General features: G+C 39.8%; 1 protein-coding gene across 1 annotated transcript in view; it reads left to right on the top strand.

Annotated features, from left to right (window-relative positions):
* Nucleotides 1–15,497, top strand: part of KCNN2 (potassium calcium-activated channel subfamily N member 2) — a 143,504-nt gene that overhangs the window by 101,938 nt on the left and 26,069 nt on the right. The window contains exon 4 of the mRNA XM_014462066.2: nucleotides 11,944–12,085. Coding sequence (XP_014317552.1) covers nucleotides 11,944–12,085 — 142 coding nt within the window. The remainder of the gene's footprint in view (nucleotides 1–11,943; nucleotides 12,086–15,497) is intronic.

Below are 15,497 nucleotides of genomic sequence, written 5' to 3'. Positions count from 1 at the left end.
CCACCCTCCAGAACCGCGCGGAGTGTCTGCGCGCGCCCAAGCCCCCGGCAAGAGGCACGGATTTTGGAGAGCGCGGATTTTGGCGGACGCAGATTTTCCCCTGCGCCCGCGCGCCGGTTTCTCGTTCCACCTGAATGCGAACGGTACCTTCGAAGGCAGGCCAACCCTTTTCGGGGAGGGGGGGCAGGGCCTCCCCCTGGGTTCTTGGCAGGCCCCGCTGGTTTGCGAAATCGCTGCCTTCCGGGGCCAGTAGCCCGCCGGGCTTAGTAGGCCGAATCTTGGCAAGCTAACATTGTGATTCCTGGCGGGGGGGAGGAGGGGGAAATGTCGCTGTATGTGGCATCATCGATCATTTTACTTGCGTATTTTGGGGAGCTGAGCATGTAGCCCACTTTGCTAAGAATGCACACTCTCTGCTTTGCTTCTCCAGGTGATGAACATTCAGCCAGGAAGAGTTTTTATTGCCATTTTACGTTATTAAAATACTAAAATATGAAAGATAATGAAGGAGTTTTTAGTTGTTTTCCTGTTCTCATTTTTCTGTTCCCAGAGTAGTTGGAAACTTTAGTCGGAACTAGTGAAAGCTATGTGATCTGTTTGTGCATGATGCTAAGCAATGAGGGTGGTTTTTATTTTTTTAACTTGTTAGTAGGTTGGCTAGAATCAAAGCTTTTTGATTATTCATGGATGATGTAGTGATTTTGCTTCCACCATTGTTTACATCTTTTCAAACTTTCATTTGCAGGAATTTCAACTGTTTACTCACTTTCATTATTTTCAGCCTCTGTTTCTTTCTTGTTACTCCACTCTTCATTCTTTCCTATATTCTGCTTGCATAAAATTTTTTTCTAGCTTTAATAAGACATATTGTTTCAATTGCTATTCATTTTGATTGTTTCTGTTCTGAGGACCCTACATAGTGGGGAATTGATAGGCCCTTGGTGGTGGGCGGGGTTCAAGGAAGCTGTGTTCCTGCTCTTGTTCCTCCTTCGTGAGCCTAGACTTGTGCTTTAATTCAGTGTGTGACGTGTGGCATTGCAGTCTGTAATTGACCTACGCTGGGTCAACCAAGGTGCCATTAGTAGGCAATCTAGGACTAATTTTTAGAAATTAAGTGGGAAATTTAACTGGTAAACCTCAAAAACTGCCTTCTTAGGAACTCTGCGGTCCTTCTCCTCAGCCTCGTTGGAGTCACCTTCAGCTCGGTGTCCCTGACAGCTCTCTGCACTCTTGATTTGGTGGCTCAGTTTTCTGACTCTGCTTCTTTCTCTCCGAGGAATAAAACGATGACATTCAGGAATGTTTTGCTTCCCTGGAGCATAGCCTGGAATGGGAAGTGCTGGAGGCGAAGACTTCTAAGTAGGAAGTTTCATTTGCTGCACTTGGAAAATTAAAAATTTAGAAATCATTTATGATAAGTGCCTACTGTCAGTGTTGCACCTTGGAGCTGGGTTGATTTGGATCATTGGGGCATATTCTTTCTCAGTTGACTGAAAGCCCTACACAGGAGCCCTGTCAGAAGTTTCTCAGAAATACATGGTAGATACTAGACACAGATGTACCTTTCTCCCCGCACCTGCCCCCTAGGGATGGAAGTACTAGTGTTGGTGGGAGGAAGGGCACTGAAGAGGCGGGAGAACAGAATGGCATAGAAAGGTTGCAAGCTTTTTTCTTTTTTTTTTTTTTTCATTTGGACTTCTTATTGCTGAGCATCCCTTTTGCTTCCTACTTGCCTTACTGACGCACCCTCACCCCATGGTGCTTTTGCTCTGCCAAGAGAGCTCCTGACTCACACCTCCTTGCCCGCCTTCCTCTCTGCAGTCCTTTTGCTCTTTTACATCTGAGTGGTGCTGTGTTCACTGACAGTGAGTGACAAAGGGATGTGGGGCGGGTAGAAAGGAGCAAAAAACTAAAAGCTGCCTATGCTCAGAAAAGCCCTAACATTTGCCACCTTATCTGTGTGCAAGAAGGTACACGTGCAAAAGTAATGACTTTTCTTTGCCTACTTTTACACAATGGGGAACACAAAGGTGAGAACTGACCAAGTAGTAGCATTTGTTTGTGTTTGTTTAATCTTTATTGTTGAAAGTATTACATTGGTCCTTCTTTTCCCCCAATTAACCTCTTTCAGTCCTCCTGCCCCGCCCCCCCCACCCCCGCAGGCCCTCACTACCCCATTGTCTGTGTTGTGCGTCTATGCATCCAAGTTCATTGGTTGGTCTCTTCCCACCCACTCTCCCCTTCCTTCCCTCTGAGGTTCAACAGTCTGTCCATGCTTCTATGTCTCTGGTCTATTAGCATTTGGATGGTGCTTTGTAAGCTCAGCGCTCACAGCCATCCATCCTTTGTGTATCTGGTATGATCCTCCCGTTGGAGGGAAGGAAGGCTCAGACATTAGGACTCACTGCTTTGGGTCACGAGGGAATTAAGAGGTGGGTCAGGACCTCTGAATCCAGAGCAGTCCTTCTTTGACTCGATCTCAGAGTAACTAAAAAAGACCCTGACTTTTGTATCTTCAAATGTTGGTTCAATTCCAACATGGCCTAGTTAGAAAAATCCACAGGAATTTTTTTTTCTTCTTATAGATTTAGGAAACAAAGCCTGGTCTTTGGTCTAGAAAATCTCGGTGTGTGTGGGGGGTGGGGGGGGGGCGGGGGGAGAGGTGAAATATGGAGACATGCTGCCACCTCAGATTATGTTAGATCGGATCCAGAATGGAGTCAGAGTCCAGACATATGCACGCATGCCTCAAGGGTGTCCCTGAGAGGGCTGCTGGGTGTAGGAGTGGCCCCGGCTTGTTTGTCTCCTATTTCCCACATGGAGCAACACCTGCTTCCAGGTGGCCAGGAGGGGGGCTTTCCCTTGAAGGTATTCCCAAGAATGTCCCCTCTCAATCCTGACTCTGGCACTGGTCAAGCCAAACGCAGCAGAGCAGCCTTGGAGCTAAACTGGTGTGGCACTGCCACCTAGTGACTGTCTGTCCCACTGCTCTTGTTGGCCTCCCAGAAGGAGAGTGGGCCTGTCTGCTCACTGCCACCAGGTAGAAAATCGTGGACGGTAAGTTTTAGTAGGAAGCTTCTAAGACCACAGGTCGCCAGGCCAGTGCAGACACGCTCTGTCTGCAGCCAGCTGAGCCTGGCACACATTGACATGAACTATCTTAAGTGTCTTTGAAAAATTGACTTTTTGGTAAGGGAATCTTGAGTTCTTGCTGCGCATGGCTCCATCTTTGTCTCCTGGTCTCCACCTTCCCCTTGGAGGAGCTCCCAGTATGTGCAAGATGCAGGCACAGAGCAGGAGCTGCAGGAATTAGCTGCCCCAGATAATTAAAATAACTACTGGCTAGGAAGTTAGTAAAGAAACAGAAGGGGAGAAAAACTTGGTCAGAAACGCTAGCCCTGGTTATAACATTGCTCTGAAAGTTGATATCTCTTTTATTCCTGGGGAGTAGCAAAGGTTTGAGAATATAATTTATCCCCAAATGCCAAGTTTTCTAGCTTCACTGCTCTCCAGGTTTTCTGAGGGCCATTGCAGAGTCCAGCTGCCCTGAGACTTTAGACCAGTGGTTCTCCGTGGCAGTAGTACTGGCCACGTGGGCCGTTTTGTTCATCTGTGGAGAGGTTTTTGGGTGGGTTTTTTTGCTTGTCATTGGGTGGGCCAGGGATACTCTGTACTGCATTGCACATTCCCATTCAACAAAGAACTGTTCTGCATCCCACTCGACCTTGGTCTGACCTCCTGGACATTCTCTGTACAAAAACTCTGTTTCTAATTTTCTTAGTTTAGACATAAATCCATTTTAAATAAAAACAAAATGTTTTTGCTCAGTTTTAATATACACTTAATTTTTATATGATGCTATAATTTATAGTGTGTAAATTGAAGGAAAACTGTCATTTGTTTATTTGTAATTTGACCAAAAGTTGTTCCCATCCCAGAAAATCCCATCAGCTATGGAAGTGCCCCTGTGACATTTGAGTTGCCAGCCATCAGACTAAATTGTATTCCAGTGCTTTTACATGTAGGTGCTATCCATGGAATGCTTCTTATGTCTCCAGGTTAACCTTGCCTGAGAATTTAGATATTGAAATACAAGACTTATTGTACATTACTGCTATTTTACATCTCCAAATCACAATTAAGATAGTATATTGATTTTTGTTTTATAAATCACATATATAGATAACTTACATTATCAGAATTTCATTTCAAAATATTAAAAGAGGACATTAGGTCTACTAGGATTGAGAACCTATGATTACATGGAGTTTTCCATTCAGGGGAATCTCTCATGATGGATACATACACACTGTGGTCTTTCTCCATCTCACTTTTAGGAGCCAGACTTACTACCATGGTTCTCTGACCTGGAAGTTTTGTCCTAAACCTGGGTATATTTCACTAAACCCCATTATCGAAGAGAACCTGAATGCTGATTAGACCTTTCAGATCTTTTTTAAATATGTTCATATGGTACCATTGTGTTCATACAGGTTTTGTGTTGTTGTTTGGTTTAGATTTTGTTTTGTTTTTTGTTTTAAGGTATTTCTTTTTTTATTATTCAATTACAATTGAAATATAATATTAGGTCAAGTATAGCACATAGTGATTAGACACTTATATAACTTAGGAACTGATCACCCAGTAAGTCTAGTACACATCTGGCACCATACATAGTTATTTTGATGTTTTTAGTTATATTCCCTATGCTGTTATTTTACATTTCTGTGACTATTTTCATAACTGGCAATCAGTACTTTTTAATCCCTTTCCCTTTTTTGCCCAGCCCTCCAGCCCCTCTCTCAACTGGCCACCATCAATTTGTTCTATGGGAATTCTATGTGAGATATATATATATCTCACCTCTTCTTTATCCAGTAGTTGATGGACACTTAGGTTACTTCCATATATTGTCTATTGTAAATAATGCTGCAATGGATATAGGCGTGCATATGTCTTTTTGAATTAGTGTTTTGGATTTCCTCAAATAAATGCCCAGAAGTGAGATTGCTTGGTCATATGATAATTCTATTTTTAATTTTTTGAGGAATCTCCATACTATTTTCTATAGTGGCTGCACCAATTTACAATCCCACCAGCAGTGCAAGAAGGTTCCATTTTCTCCACATTCTCACCAACAGTTGTTTGTTGGTTTACTGTTAATAGCCATTCTGACAGTTGTGAAGTAATATTTCATTATGGTATAATTTGCATTTCTCTGATTGGTGATGGTGAGCATCTTTTCAGATGTCTATTGGCCCTGTGCATATCCTCTTTGGAGAAATGTCTGTTCAGGTTCTCTGCCCATTTTTTAATCAGATTGTTTATTGTTTTTTGTTATTGAATTATGTGTGTTCCTTATATATTTTGGATTTTAATCCCTTATCACATGTATCTTTGTTGAATATCTTCTCCCTTGCTATCCGTTGTCTTTTTAATTTGTTGATGGTTTCTTTCACTGTGCAAAACTTTTTAGTTTGGTGTAGTCCCGTTTGTTTATTTTTTTTTCTTTTGTGTGCTGATCCTTTGCTGTTCTTTTGGTGAGTGGAGCTTATGATTGTGCAATGAATTCGTTGTAACGTGGCTAGGTGGAAAGCTGCATTTTTGATAGAGAATTCTTGATATTAGTATGTGATTGTCTTTTCACTGAAGCTGTTCTGTCTATCCAGAGAAAAAGTATTCTTTCTCTGTATTAGGGTTGGGGATAGGGAATGAAGAAAGGAAACTAGGAATGCTACTGTTCAGTTTGGAAACTTGAATTTATAGCCCACATTTTCAGCCCCAAACATCTTTCCCTTCCTTAGCTGTGTCCTGGGTTAGAATCTCCAGTCTATCCCTAGAGGAAAAAACCTCTATCTCTTGTTAGTTATCTGGTGTAGCAGGTAGGGGCAGGAACCTGAGCATCTATTATCCCACATATTTAGATATAATCAATTCTCCTGTTTTCACCATGGGATCTCCAAGTTGTGAATCTTCCATGGATTCTTTGACTGTTAGTGCCTTTTAACTGGGAGTATTTAGACCATTTGTATTTAATGTGGTTACAGATATGCTTGGTAAATTAGTCCTCTTGCAGTTTGCTTTTTACTTGTCTCATCTATTCTTTATTCATATTTTTTCTCTATTTCGGCCTCCTTTTGGATTACTTCTTTATTATTCCATCACATACCTGGTATTCTTTATTTAGTTATCAGTTATTACTCTTATGTATTATTCTATTGGTTCCTTTAGGGTTTATAACATACCTATATATTTAGGCATATTATCACTGAATTATCAGTCTTATCCTCGCCCTAAACTTACACCAATTACTACAACCTATCTTCAAGTGATTCTGTACCGCTTTAGATATAGTACTTCCACTTTTCCATCCTTAGATAGTTTTACATGCATGTACTGATCAGTTAGTACTCAGCTGAATAAACAAGACCCCTTGGTAGGTCCCTGGAGCCCTCTCTGTGCAGATTTGTCCTCTCTGGTTTTTGGCTCTGTGAACTCCCCACATTCTCAGCTCTGTCCTTCAACTGGGGGAACCCTCACTGGGCCTACCTGGTTTTTCCCATGAGCTACCTCCAGAGATTCTCTTCACTTTGGTTGTTTACCATCTCTCAGGAGTCACTGTTCTTTGTTACTAGACTATGTATGTCTTGCTAACTATTGTTATAAATATTTTTTCTGGTTTTGTAGCTTTCTTAACAATATGCGTAAATCCAGTCCCTTGTTCCATCATCGCGGGAAACAGAATTCCCTTTGTACTTTCATTGTATAAAAATGTGTTATTTCTTATTCTCTGATTTATCCTTTCCTTTTTTATTTCTTTTTTGTTGTTGTTGTTCTTGTGAGTTTATACCTCTTTTTTATAGCCTTACTACCATTTTAGTGTATTTCTGAAAAGAGAGCTGATAGTTGATTGATCCCTTGCATTTAAATCCTCATAATACTTTTTACTATATAACTAAGGCTAATATTTGAGATCAGAGCTAACAATTAAGATGAGATGATTTTACCATTTATAATGCTAATAGTAAGTGTAGTAGAAAAGCATTAAGGAACATAGTTTGTCAGCTATTAACCTCCAGTGTTGAATTATTTTCAAGTGTAAAAATACCATACATATTGCATACAGATCTGGGAATATAACATGACAAATTTGATTCATGTCAAACAATGGGAAAGACTCATTTCTATCCACGTTTTGTATCTATATATGTGATATTGAAGGCCTAGTATGTGGCCAAGGGCAAGTCAGTTGAGAAAAAATGTCTTACATTGTCACACTGATTAATTCAAAAACACCAGTTACCTACTATATTCTTCTAAGCATTGTGTGAAGATATAGCAATGAAAGAGACAGTCTTTGCCCTCAAATTCTTTATAGTTTAGAATCTAGGGGTATTCTAGATGAGTCAATTATATGTTACATGTCTTATGACCCAAGTTAACATTGATTGATGGTGCTAGGAATATCTATAACAGTTGTTCTCAACCTTGGCTGCACATTAGAATCACCTGGGAATCTTTTTAAAATCCTGATTTCTGGGCCTCATCTTCCAGAAATTCTTTCTTTGTTATGGGGTGGGGCCACAACATTAGTAACAAAGAAACAGAATTTCCGGAGGATGAGGCCCAGAAATCAGGATTTTAAAAAGATTCCCAGGTGATTCTAATGTGCAGCCAAGGTTGAGAATCACTGATCTATAAGAAGCTCCTGGGATACAAAGAGAGTACTAGTGGTCATGCTGACCAAAAGCTACTAGTATCTAGAGTTTGGAGAAGGGGATCCACGAGCAGATTCTTAAAGTACAAATCAGGGCTAGGAATATGGGAGACAGTGGTTCCAGGTAGAAGGAAGTGCACCTGCAGAGAGGGCCATGAAAGAGGATGACGTCATTGCCAGCCATTAGTGTAGCCAAAGGTCCTGTTACTTATGGAAGGTGCTGAGGGTGGTGCAGGAGTGCTGGGCAGAGGCTGCCTCATTCAGAGGGAAGATAATCTCTGTGAATTTAAACAAATATTATGGAAAGCTGTCATTCTTATGATCTAAAGAAAGAGACAGTGGTAGACGCACAGTCAGCAATGAATGAAGAAATGCATGGAAACTAAGAAAAGGAACATTGTGCTTCTTTTAAATCCTTAAGGCTGATCTCACAGACTTTAAGTCTATGAGTCATGCAGTGCTGTAAAACAGTTCACTAAGTCTTCTCCTCAAACCCCAAAGTCCTTATTTTAAAAACTTGAGGTTATCAGGCATTTCTTGCACTAAGTTTAATCTTATTTCATGTATTTTTTACTTTATTTTTTTATTGATTTCAGGGGAAGAGGAAGGGAGAAAGAGAAACATTGAATTGTTGCTCCATTTATTTACCCATTCATTGGTTTATTCATTGGTATGTGCCCTGACCAGGGATCAAACCCCCAACCTTGGTGTATCAAGATGATGCTCTATCTGAGCTACCCAGACAGGATTTATTTAATGTATTTTTAATTAATCCAGCATTCATATTGAGCAGAATTGGAAATTTGCCATCCGAGTCATTTCTTTATGTCTTTCTCAGAACAGTTCTCCTTGTGGAGAGGATTGGAATAGTCTGAATAAATGTGTGACATGAAATTTTAGAAGAAATGTTTTGAAATGTTTTAACCATTGAAGTTATACATATTAATCATTTGCAGTGGTGTGAATCTGACATAAATTCAAAGCCTGGCAGTGTTCTAAGTGATAATCTCATGTTATAATTAAGTGTAAGGATTTTCTATATAAGTACATGATAATATCATGTTGTTAAGTCTAATATTTATGCCTGAGTTGCCAAGAAAGAAATCTTGATTATTCTAATAGTATCTAATATGGTCCCTAATTACCTACCTCTTCTTGACTATTCTCAACCGAGTATGTCTGAATATAACACCAATGTTAGCATAAGATATTATTTTTCCATTCTGAGCTATTTTTCAGGCAGGTTTATTATTTCATAAGCAAAAAAAAAAAGAGAGAGAGTTAATTTACCACTGGATCCCAAATTCTAAAATACCAACTCCTAAAAAGATATTTACTTCTAATTAGGCCCTTCAATATGGGATTACAATTTCTGACCCAGTGTAATGTGCATAGCATATAATAAATGTTGACTAAATAATAATTATGGCACAATATTTGACAGTGTTTGGCAAAGAGTCAAATGAGGATGGAAGAAATTTGTGTATTTAAAACTGTATTAATTAAAGGTAAGCAACTAAAAAGGAGTCAGTTTCCCTAAATGTTTTAGTGAATGCTTTTATTTTTTCAAAGTCACTTACTGCTTCCAACTTTGAAAATGAGAAGAGCTACAGGAAGAACAGTCTTCCAAACCTGTGCCAAAACTGAGATTTCCTTGTGGGCCCCAGCCGTGAAGGTGCCCCCAGGGGCCTGTGTTTATAATTGAGCTCTTGCACTCCTCTTTGTAGTTGCTCTACCAAAGGACAACCATGTGCCCAGCAGTTTTGTTTTAGTCACTCATGAGTAGAAATAACTTAAAGATTTCATTCAGGCATGGTCACGTTTTCTAAGTCTAGTGATTGAGGACACTGTTGAAATAGAAAGGGTGGAAGACTATAACTTTTTCAGCCATGTTTCAAATTTCCCATGTCTTAAAACATTAGTGTAAAATGCGAATGAATGCAAGTCAAGAACTGAGCACATAGTAAGTGCTCAACAAATATTTCATATGCACCAGGGAATTAAGGCCACCAACTCTTGAATGCATCAGATCTTTATGTAAATCACACTTTGTTAAGAAGAAACTGTCTCACAATTAAATATTGAATAGGCACTGGTTTTCAACCCATGTGTAATACCTGACTATTTAGTCAGTGGCACTGATCTTTTTTCCCTTAGATTGTAAAAAAAAAAAAAAAAAAAGACAACAGCCAACACATCCAATACCCATCCAGTAAGAATGAATCAGTGTATGGCAGAATTTTAGTTTATGTGTGCCATGAGATGAAAAAGGTTGAAAATCACTGTAATAGGGTATGAACTCTTTTGCCTCCCTTCTTTTGTATCGCCCACACCCATGCCAGGGAAGTGCATTCCCTGTTTTAGGCAACTACTTAATGAGGAATACTTTAGACAGAGCTGCAAGGTCATGAATGGGTTAGAATCCAAAGCTTACATCTAAGGGGCTTGTTTGAAATGAAAACCACATTCTGCCATGGAAGCCCCATTACACAGGCCTGGCAGCTCCCAGAGCAGTTCACAGAGCCTGTGAGCTCATATTGTAGCTGAAGGATAGCATGGACCACATCACCCTATTCGTATGTACATGTTATTTAACAGGGGAAATGCACTTATTTGTCTTCCTGGAAAGCCAGGAATACCTCTTGGCCTCCCTGTTGGCAATGAAAGTCTCTCTACCAAGCCATTCTGGGAGAGGGGAGTCCACAGCTAGGACATGGTGGCAGTCCCTGGGGTAGAACGGTGGGAGATTCTGTCCTTCTGCAACCAGAAACTCTCAGGATGCTCATCAGCAAGGGTCGGCTTTTCTTTCAGAAGATACAGTGATTGTTTTCTCTCTTACTTACTGTGGGAATCTACCATTCTGGACAGGTACAGAAGTAATAAGCATGGGTCTTTCTGTATCCAAAGACAGCAGTAAGATCCACTAATACTACAGAGGAAAGCTCATATTCTGTGAACCTTCTAAACTTCTGGTTATAGCAGCAGGAGCCTTGCCATTAAATGAAGGACGGGGGAAAGGCACACAGAACCCGTTGGCCCAGTGTAGGTTTTATGTGGGATCAATCCTGGGGCTCAGGCCAGGGAGCAGCCTCCTTACCACATAGCTCTGGCAGCACAGTGAGCCAAATGTAAGGCAGGACTGAGTGCATGCAAGCCAGGAAGTTATCGGAGATTATCAGATAGCGTTAAAAATAAGAAGAAGAAAAAAGGAAAGCCATCCGCACTGGCATCTGAAAGCTGGGCAGGAAGGGTGATCCTTACAAGAAGTTGGGTGATGAGCAAGAAAGGCCTTTGGTGACCAGAGTCTGGGGTGTGACTGTCATGGAGACAAAAGAAGGGCCACTCTACCCCATGACTTCACAGAACATGCATGCAGAGCAAGTTTTTCTAGGGAAACAACCCACAGGGTGTACGTATGTGGATAGCAGTGTCCACAGAGTGGGCCAGGTTACTGTTTAGTATTGCCAATTCAAGCAGAACGTTATAGGATATGTTTCTGAAATAAACACCTTCCTCCTCACTAGAAAAACTCGATACTTTAGAGAATAATCAGGATAAACTGTATCCCTCCCCTCACTATACCTCTGTGTGTGCAACTATTGAGGCAACAGCTTTTATTACGCTCTGGTTCTTGGCAGGGACTATGTGATCAAAGGTACAGCTAGTGCAGGACCTCTAGGTCAACAGTTCAGCATAGTCCTATGGTGGAGAAATACACAGGAGGGAGCTTGGACAAGAGTAGATAGAAAGGGTCCCACTTGAATTTCTATTGAAAAATGACTAAAAGTAGGCCAATTAGGGAAATTAAGTTTGCAAAGGACACTCTAAGCAAAGGGAACAGCATGGCTGTTACAAGGGTGTGGATTGAGATTGGGCAGCTGCATATTGACCTATAAGTCAGACACACCAATGAGCATCAAGGAATGATGAGACTTTACCATGGTCCAGGGCGGGCTCAAGGATAAATATGCATTTATCAACTTACACCAGTGAGAAATAGTTTTTATATTTTACAGTTTCTCTTTCAGATTATTATTAAAGTTGTGGAACATCCTGCTGTCCTTCAGATTGCATAGGTGGAACCTCAAATTTATAATCGAGAGCTTTGAAAACCTAGAGCAGTTTATAGAAGATACTTACTGAATTCATTGAATTGAATCAAACTGGCCTTAGCAACCACAATGTAGATTAATTATAAAGGCCTGGCTTTGTTTGCTATTTTTCAGGTACCATGATCAACAGGATGTTACTAGCAACTTCCTTGGAGCAATGTGGTTGATATCAATAACTTTTCTCTCCATTGGTTATGGTGACATGGTACCTAACACATACTGTGGGAAAGGAGTCTGTTTGCTTACTGGAATTATGGTAAGTGTCTTTTTACTTTCAATCTCTTTTATTTATACTCAAGAAGGCACTTCAACTGTTGGGTCCATGTGCAGAAATCGTTGTAAGCGACTCGGGTTCCCAAGCAGGAAAACCATGTAATAAATCAGTTCTTTGTTGGGAGAGGACATAAGTTTTGATCTTTTTCTTCTCGTCATGCAGCTCTGTTGAGGACATAGAGTTGCTAGATTGCTCTTTGTGGGCTGTGCACTAATTTGATGAACAAAATATCTTAGAGATCCAGCTTCAGAGTCAGAACATTCTTTGTGTACGTCTGGGTTCTGCTATTTCCTGCTAGCTGTGTGGACTTGAGTAAGTTTCTCTTCTGAGTCTTACTTTCCTCATCTGTAAAATGTGGATCATAAGAATCTTGAAGTGTGTCAAAAGGGTTAAAGAATTACATGACATTTTATCAGTTAGATTACATTAGATTTATTATTTTAACAAATATCTGTTGAGTGCCAGGCACTGGCCCAGATACTGAAAATACAGCAAAAGAAGACAGAAACTGTTCTTGCCCTGCCTTCTTGAAACGTGTAGGGGAAGAACCTGCACTTAAAATACTTAGCAAATAATTGTTAATCACACTTGTGACAAATATATGAGGAAGTAAAGCTTCTGATCTGATTTGGGAACTGAGGGATGAGATCTGCTCAGAGAAATAGATCTCTATGAAGTTGACTTTTAACTTTCCACTGAGGTGGGAAAGGGGGGTAGCCAGGCAAAGCGGGAAGAAGGAAAGGCATTCTGGAAGAGGAAATGGTTTGAAGATAATGAGGCAAGGAGGAGCGCGGTACATTTGAGCAAGTTTACTAGGCCAGGAGTGTGCACAGTAAAGTGGGAAAACATCATGGCATGAGGCTGGGGACAGGTCTTGTGGGAGCACTTGAGAAAGGTGTGCTGCCTGGAGTGACCTGCCACTGTTCATCGGGGAGGCCTGCAGGCTCGGATACCTTCCTTGCCCCTTCCACGTGTACTATTTGTGTTAGATATATGAAAATTGTAGACTAACACGCCATCTAAAATTTATTAATGTTGTATGAACTTTTAAATGCTTAAGCCAGAGGTAGTTTCAAATTGTTGCACCATTTTGAGTGACTTAGAGTCTCCTTATCTGCTTTTGATTATAGCGAAGAGTGTTATCTTGATATTTGCTTGGTTTCTGCCTACACAAGGAAGTGAACTGCTAAGGCAGGAAATTCCCAGAATTTCTGAAGCTAGGCATTCCTGCCCAACGCGAGGCAGGCTTCCCACATGATGGCTTTTGAATGGTGGCCAGGGCAGCATGTACCCTCCCCGCAGCTGCCCAAAGGTTGTTCCAAGAGTCAGAACTAGCTAGGAGGACTGAGTCTGTGGCATGGAGAGGTGGGGACAATCTTCTCCCACTTGGTAGTATTGAACTGAGAAAAGGCAGCTTGCAGTGGAAATAAAATCCAGTTCCAATGGTAAGGTCACACGTAGTAACAAGATGACCATTCCAAGTCCCAATTGTGGAAAATATGATTTTGGGTCATAATTTAACTGTAAAATAAAATTACAGTTTTGTGAATTTTAGAAAACTTTTATTTCATTACAATTGTTATGGTCCATTGTGTTTACTATTGGATTATTTCCTGAAAAGATAGCATTTTATTATATAGTATAATGCTTTGGAAAACAAAATTTGCATGGATGTATTTTTGGAGGGTCCATAACAAGCCCACAAGGGATAAGAATAATGCTACTTATAAAAAAAATAGAACCAATAATTGCAGTATTTCCCCCCATGCTTTTTAGAAACAACTTTCTTGGTGTTCTTTTTTGGCAAGATGTCCCTCACTTTATTTTTGAATTAGGTATGAGTCAGGATTTGTGCAAACAGCCTCATTTGCCATGGGATCAGAGCCAAATTTAAAGTTAACTTTGCCAGGATCTTGTGGTACTTTTATCTTTTCTCTCTTTCTTTGTCCTTAATGTCTCAAGAACAGTTCCTTCAAAATTTCATCTGACAGCACAAATCTTTTATTTAGGTGCTTGAACTACTTCCTTACTTAGGTTTTACTAGTAGTCTTACTTTGTTTTGAAAATAGAAGTTATAAGCAAAAGCAATCTTAATCGATATGGGCAGAAAAATGTTATGTGCAGTTAAATTTACAGTGATGTGGTCCTGTCTTCTAAGCTCATGGTGAAACAGTCCTACAGTTCTCGGGCTAAGGAGCTCATTCCATCCCCATCATAAAGAATAGACTTTTTCTTAATTAACCCATCAAAGATCATTTGCTTGTTTTTAGAGAAATGCTGCAATCTTTGACTAGCCTATTTGAAATACTGTGTAGAGTTGGATTGTCTTTATCCCTGAGCCAAGACATGGAGACAAGTAGTCTTCTGGGAGTTGACTATATCCCATATAATTTCCTGGGGAGCAAGAGCTTACAAATGGAGGTTACCTAGAAACTAGTATGGAGAGTATTGGCTGACAGTATAGATTTCTAAAAAAATAATTCTTTTCATAGTTCATATAAAAGGTTAGTTTCCTTTAGATGAAATGCATTTCTGTTTTGTCAGACAAATTTTGTTTTCTTTTATTTTCAGGAACTTTAAATACCAGTTTGTCACTTTTGAGTTATCTAAGCCAGATAGGACTTGTTTTTATTTCGAGCGTTTTTTTGCCTATTCCCCCTTGGACTTTTGCAATGCATGTTTAGGTAAAATGTGTATAGGCAGATTTCCCATGAGTCATCTCTCTGTCTCTGTCTCTCTCCCTCCTTGTGCCCTTTAGTTTAGTAAATTGTGAAAAAGAAATACAATTTACAACACTCCTGAGAGAGGCCAGGGTAATTCCTGAATCATCTTGTATATTTTTTCTGAAGTGCTGTGTGTCTTTGTGCTTTTACATTTCGATTTTCTTATCCTCTCATTTATGAAATTTTGATAGAATTTATACCTTTGTTTTTTTTTTTCACTTTGGAGTAAAATACAATTGATCTAAATGCTAATACCTACAGAGCTTTCCCATTTCAAAAATGTACATGTAAAGAAATTAGCTCTGCTTCTTCATATAGCTAATAAAAGTAATGAATTATTTCTTAGCATCATCGTAGATGTTCATATTTCATTAGTAAAACTCAAAATTAAATTGTAATTTAATAGTTTTAAAGCTTAATTTGTGCCATGAGTTATATTCTGTGGAGCCAAGGACATTAATATTAACATGCAGTGCTCTGAGCAAAAATGTATTGTTAAACCATGAGGAGAGAGTTTTCCAGAATATTTCTAAAAAAGAAACAAATGGCCTTATCAAAAATAACCTCTTCTCACCTGAAATGTAAATTGTGAATCCAAGACCATTATAAATCCAAGACCATCATGCTAAGCTTTTCTTACAATTTTTTAGGTTGTGTTTATAATTTTATAC

Source organism: Myotis lucifugus, unplaced genomic scaffold, assembly GCF_000147115.1.
Source record: "Myotis lucifugus unplaced genomic scaffold, Myoluc2.0 scaffold_0, whole genome shotgun sequence".
Taxonomy (NCBI): Eukaryota; Metazoa; Chordata; class Mammalia; order Chiroptera; family Vespertilionidae; genus Myotis; species Myotis lucifugus.
This window is presented reverse-complemented; position numbering and strand designations above follow the sequence as displayed.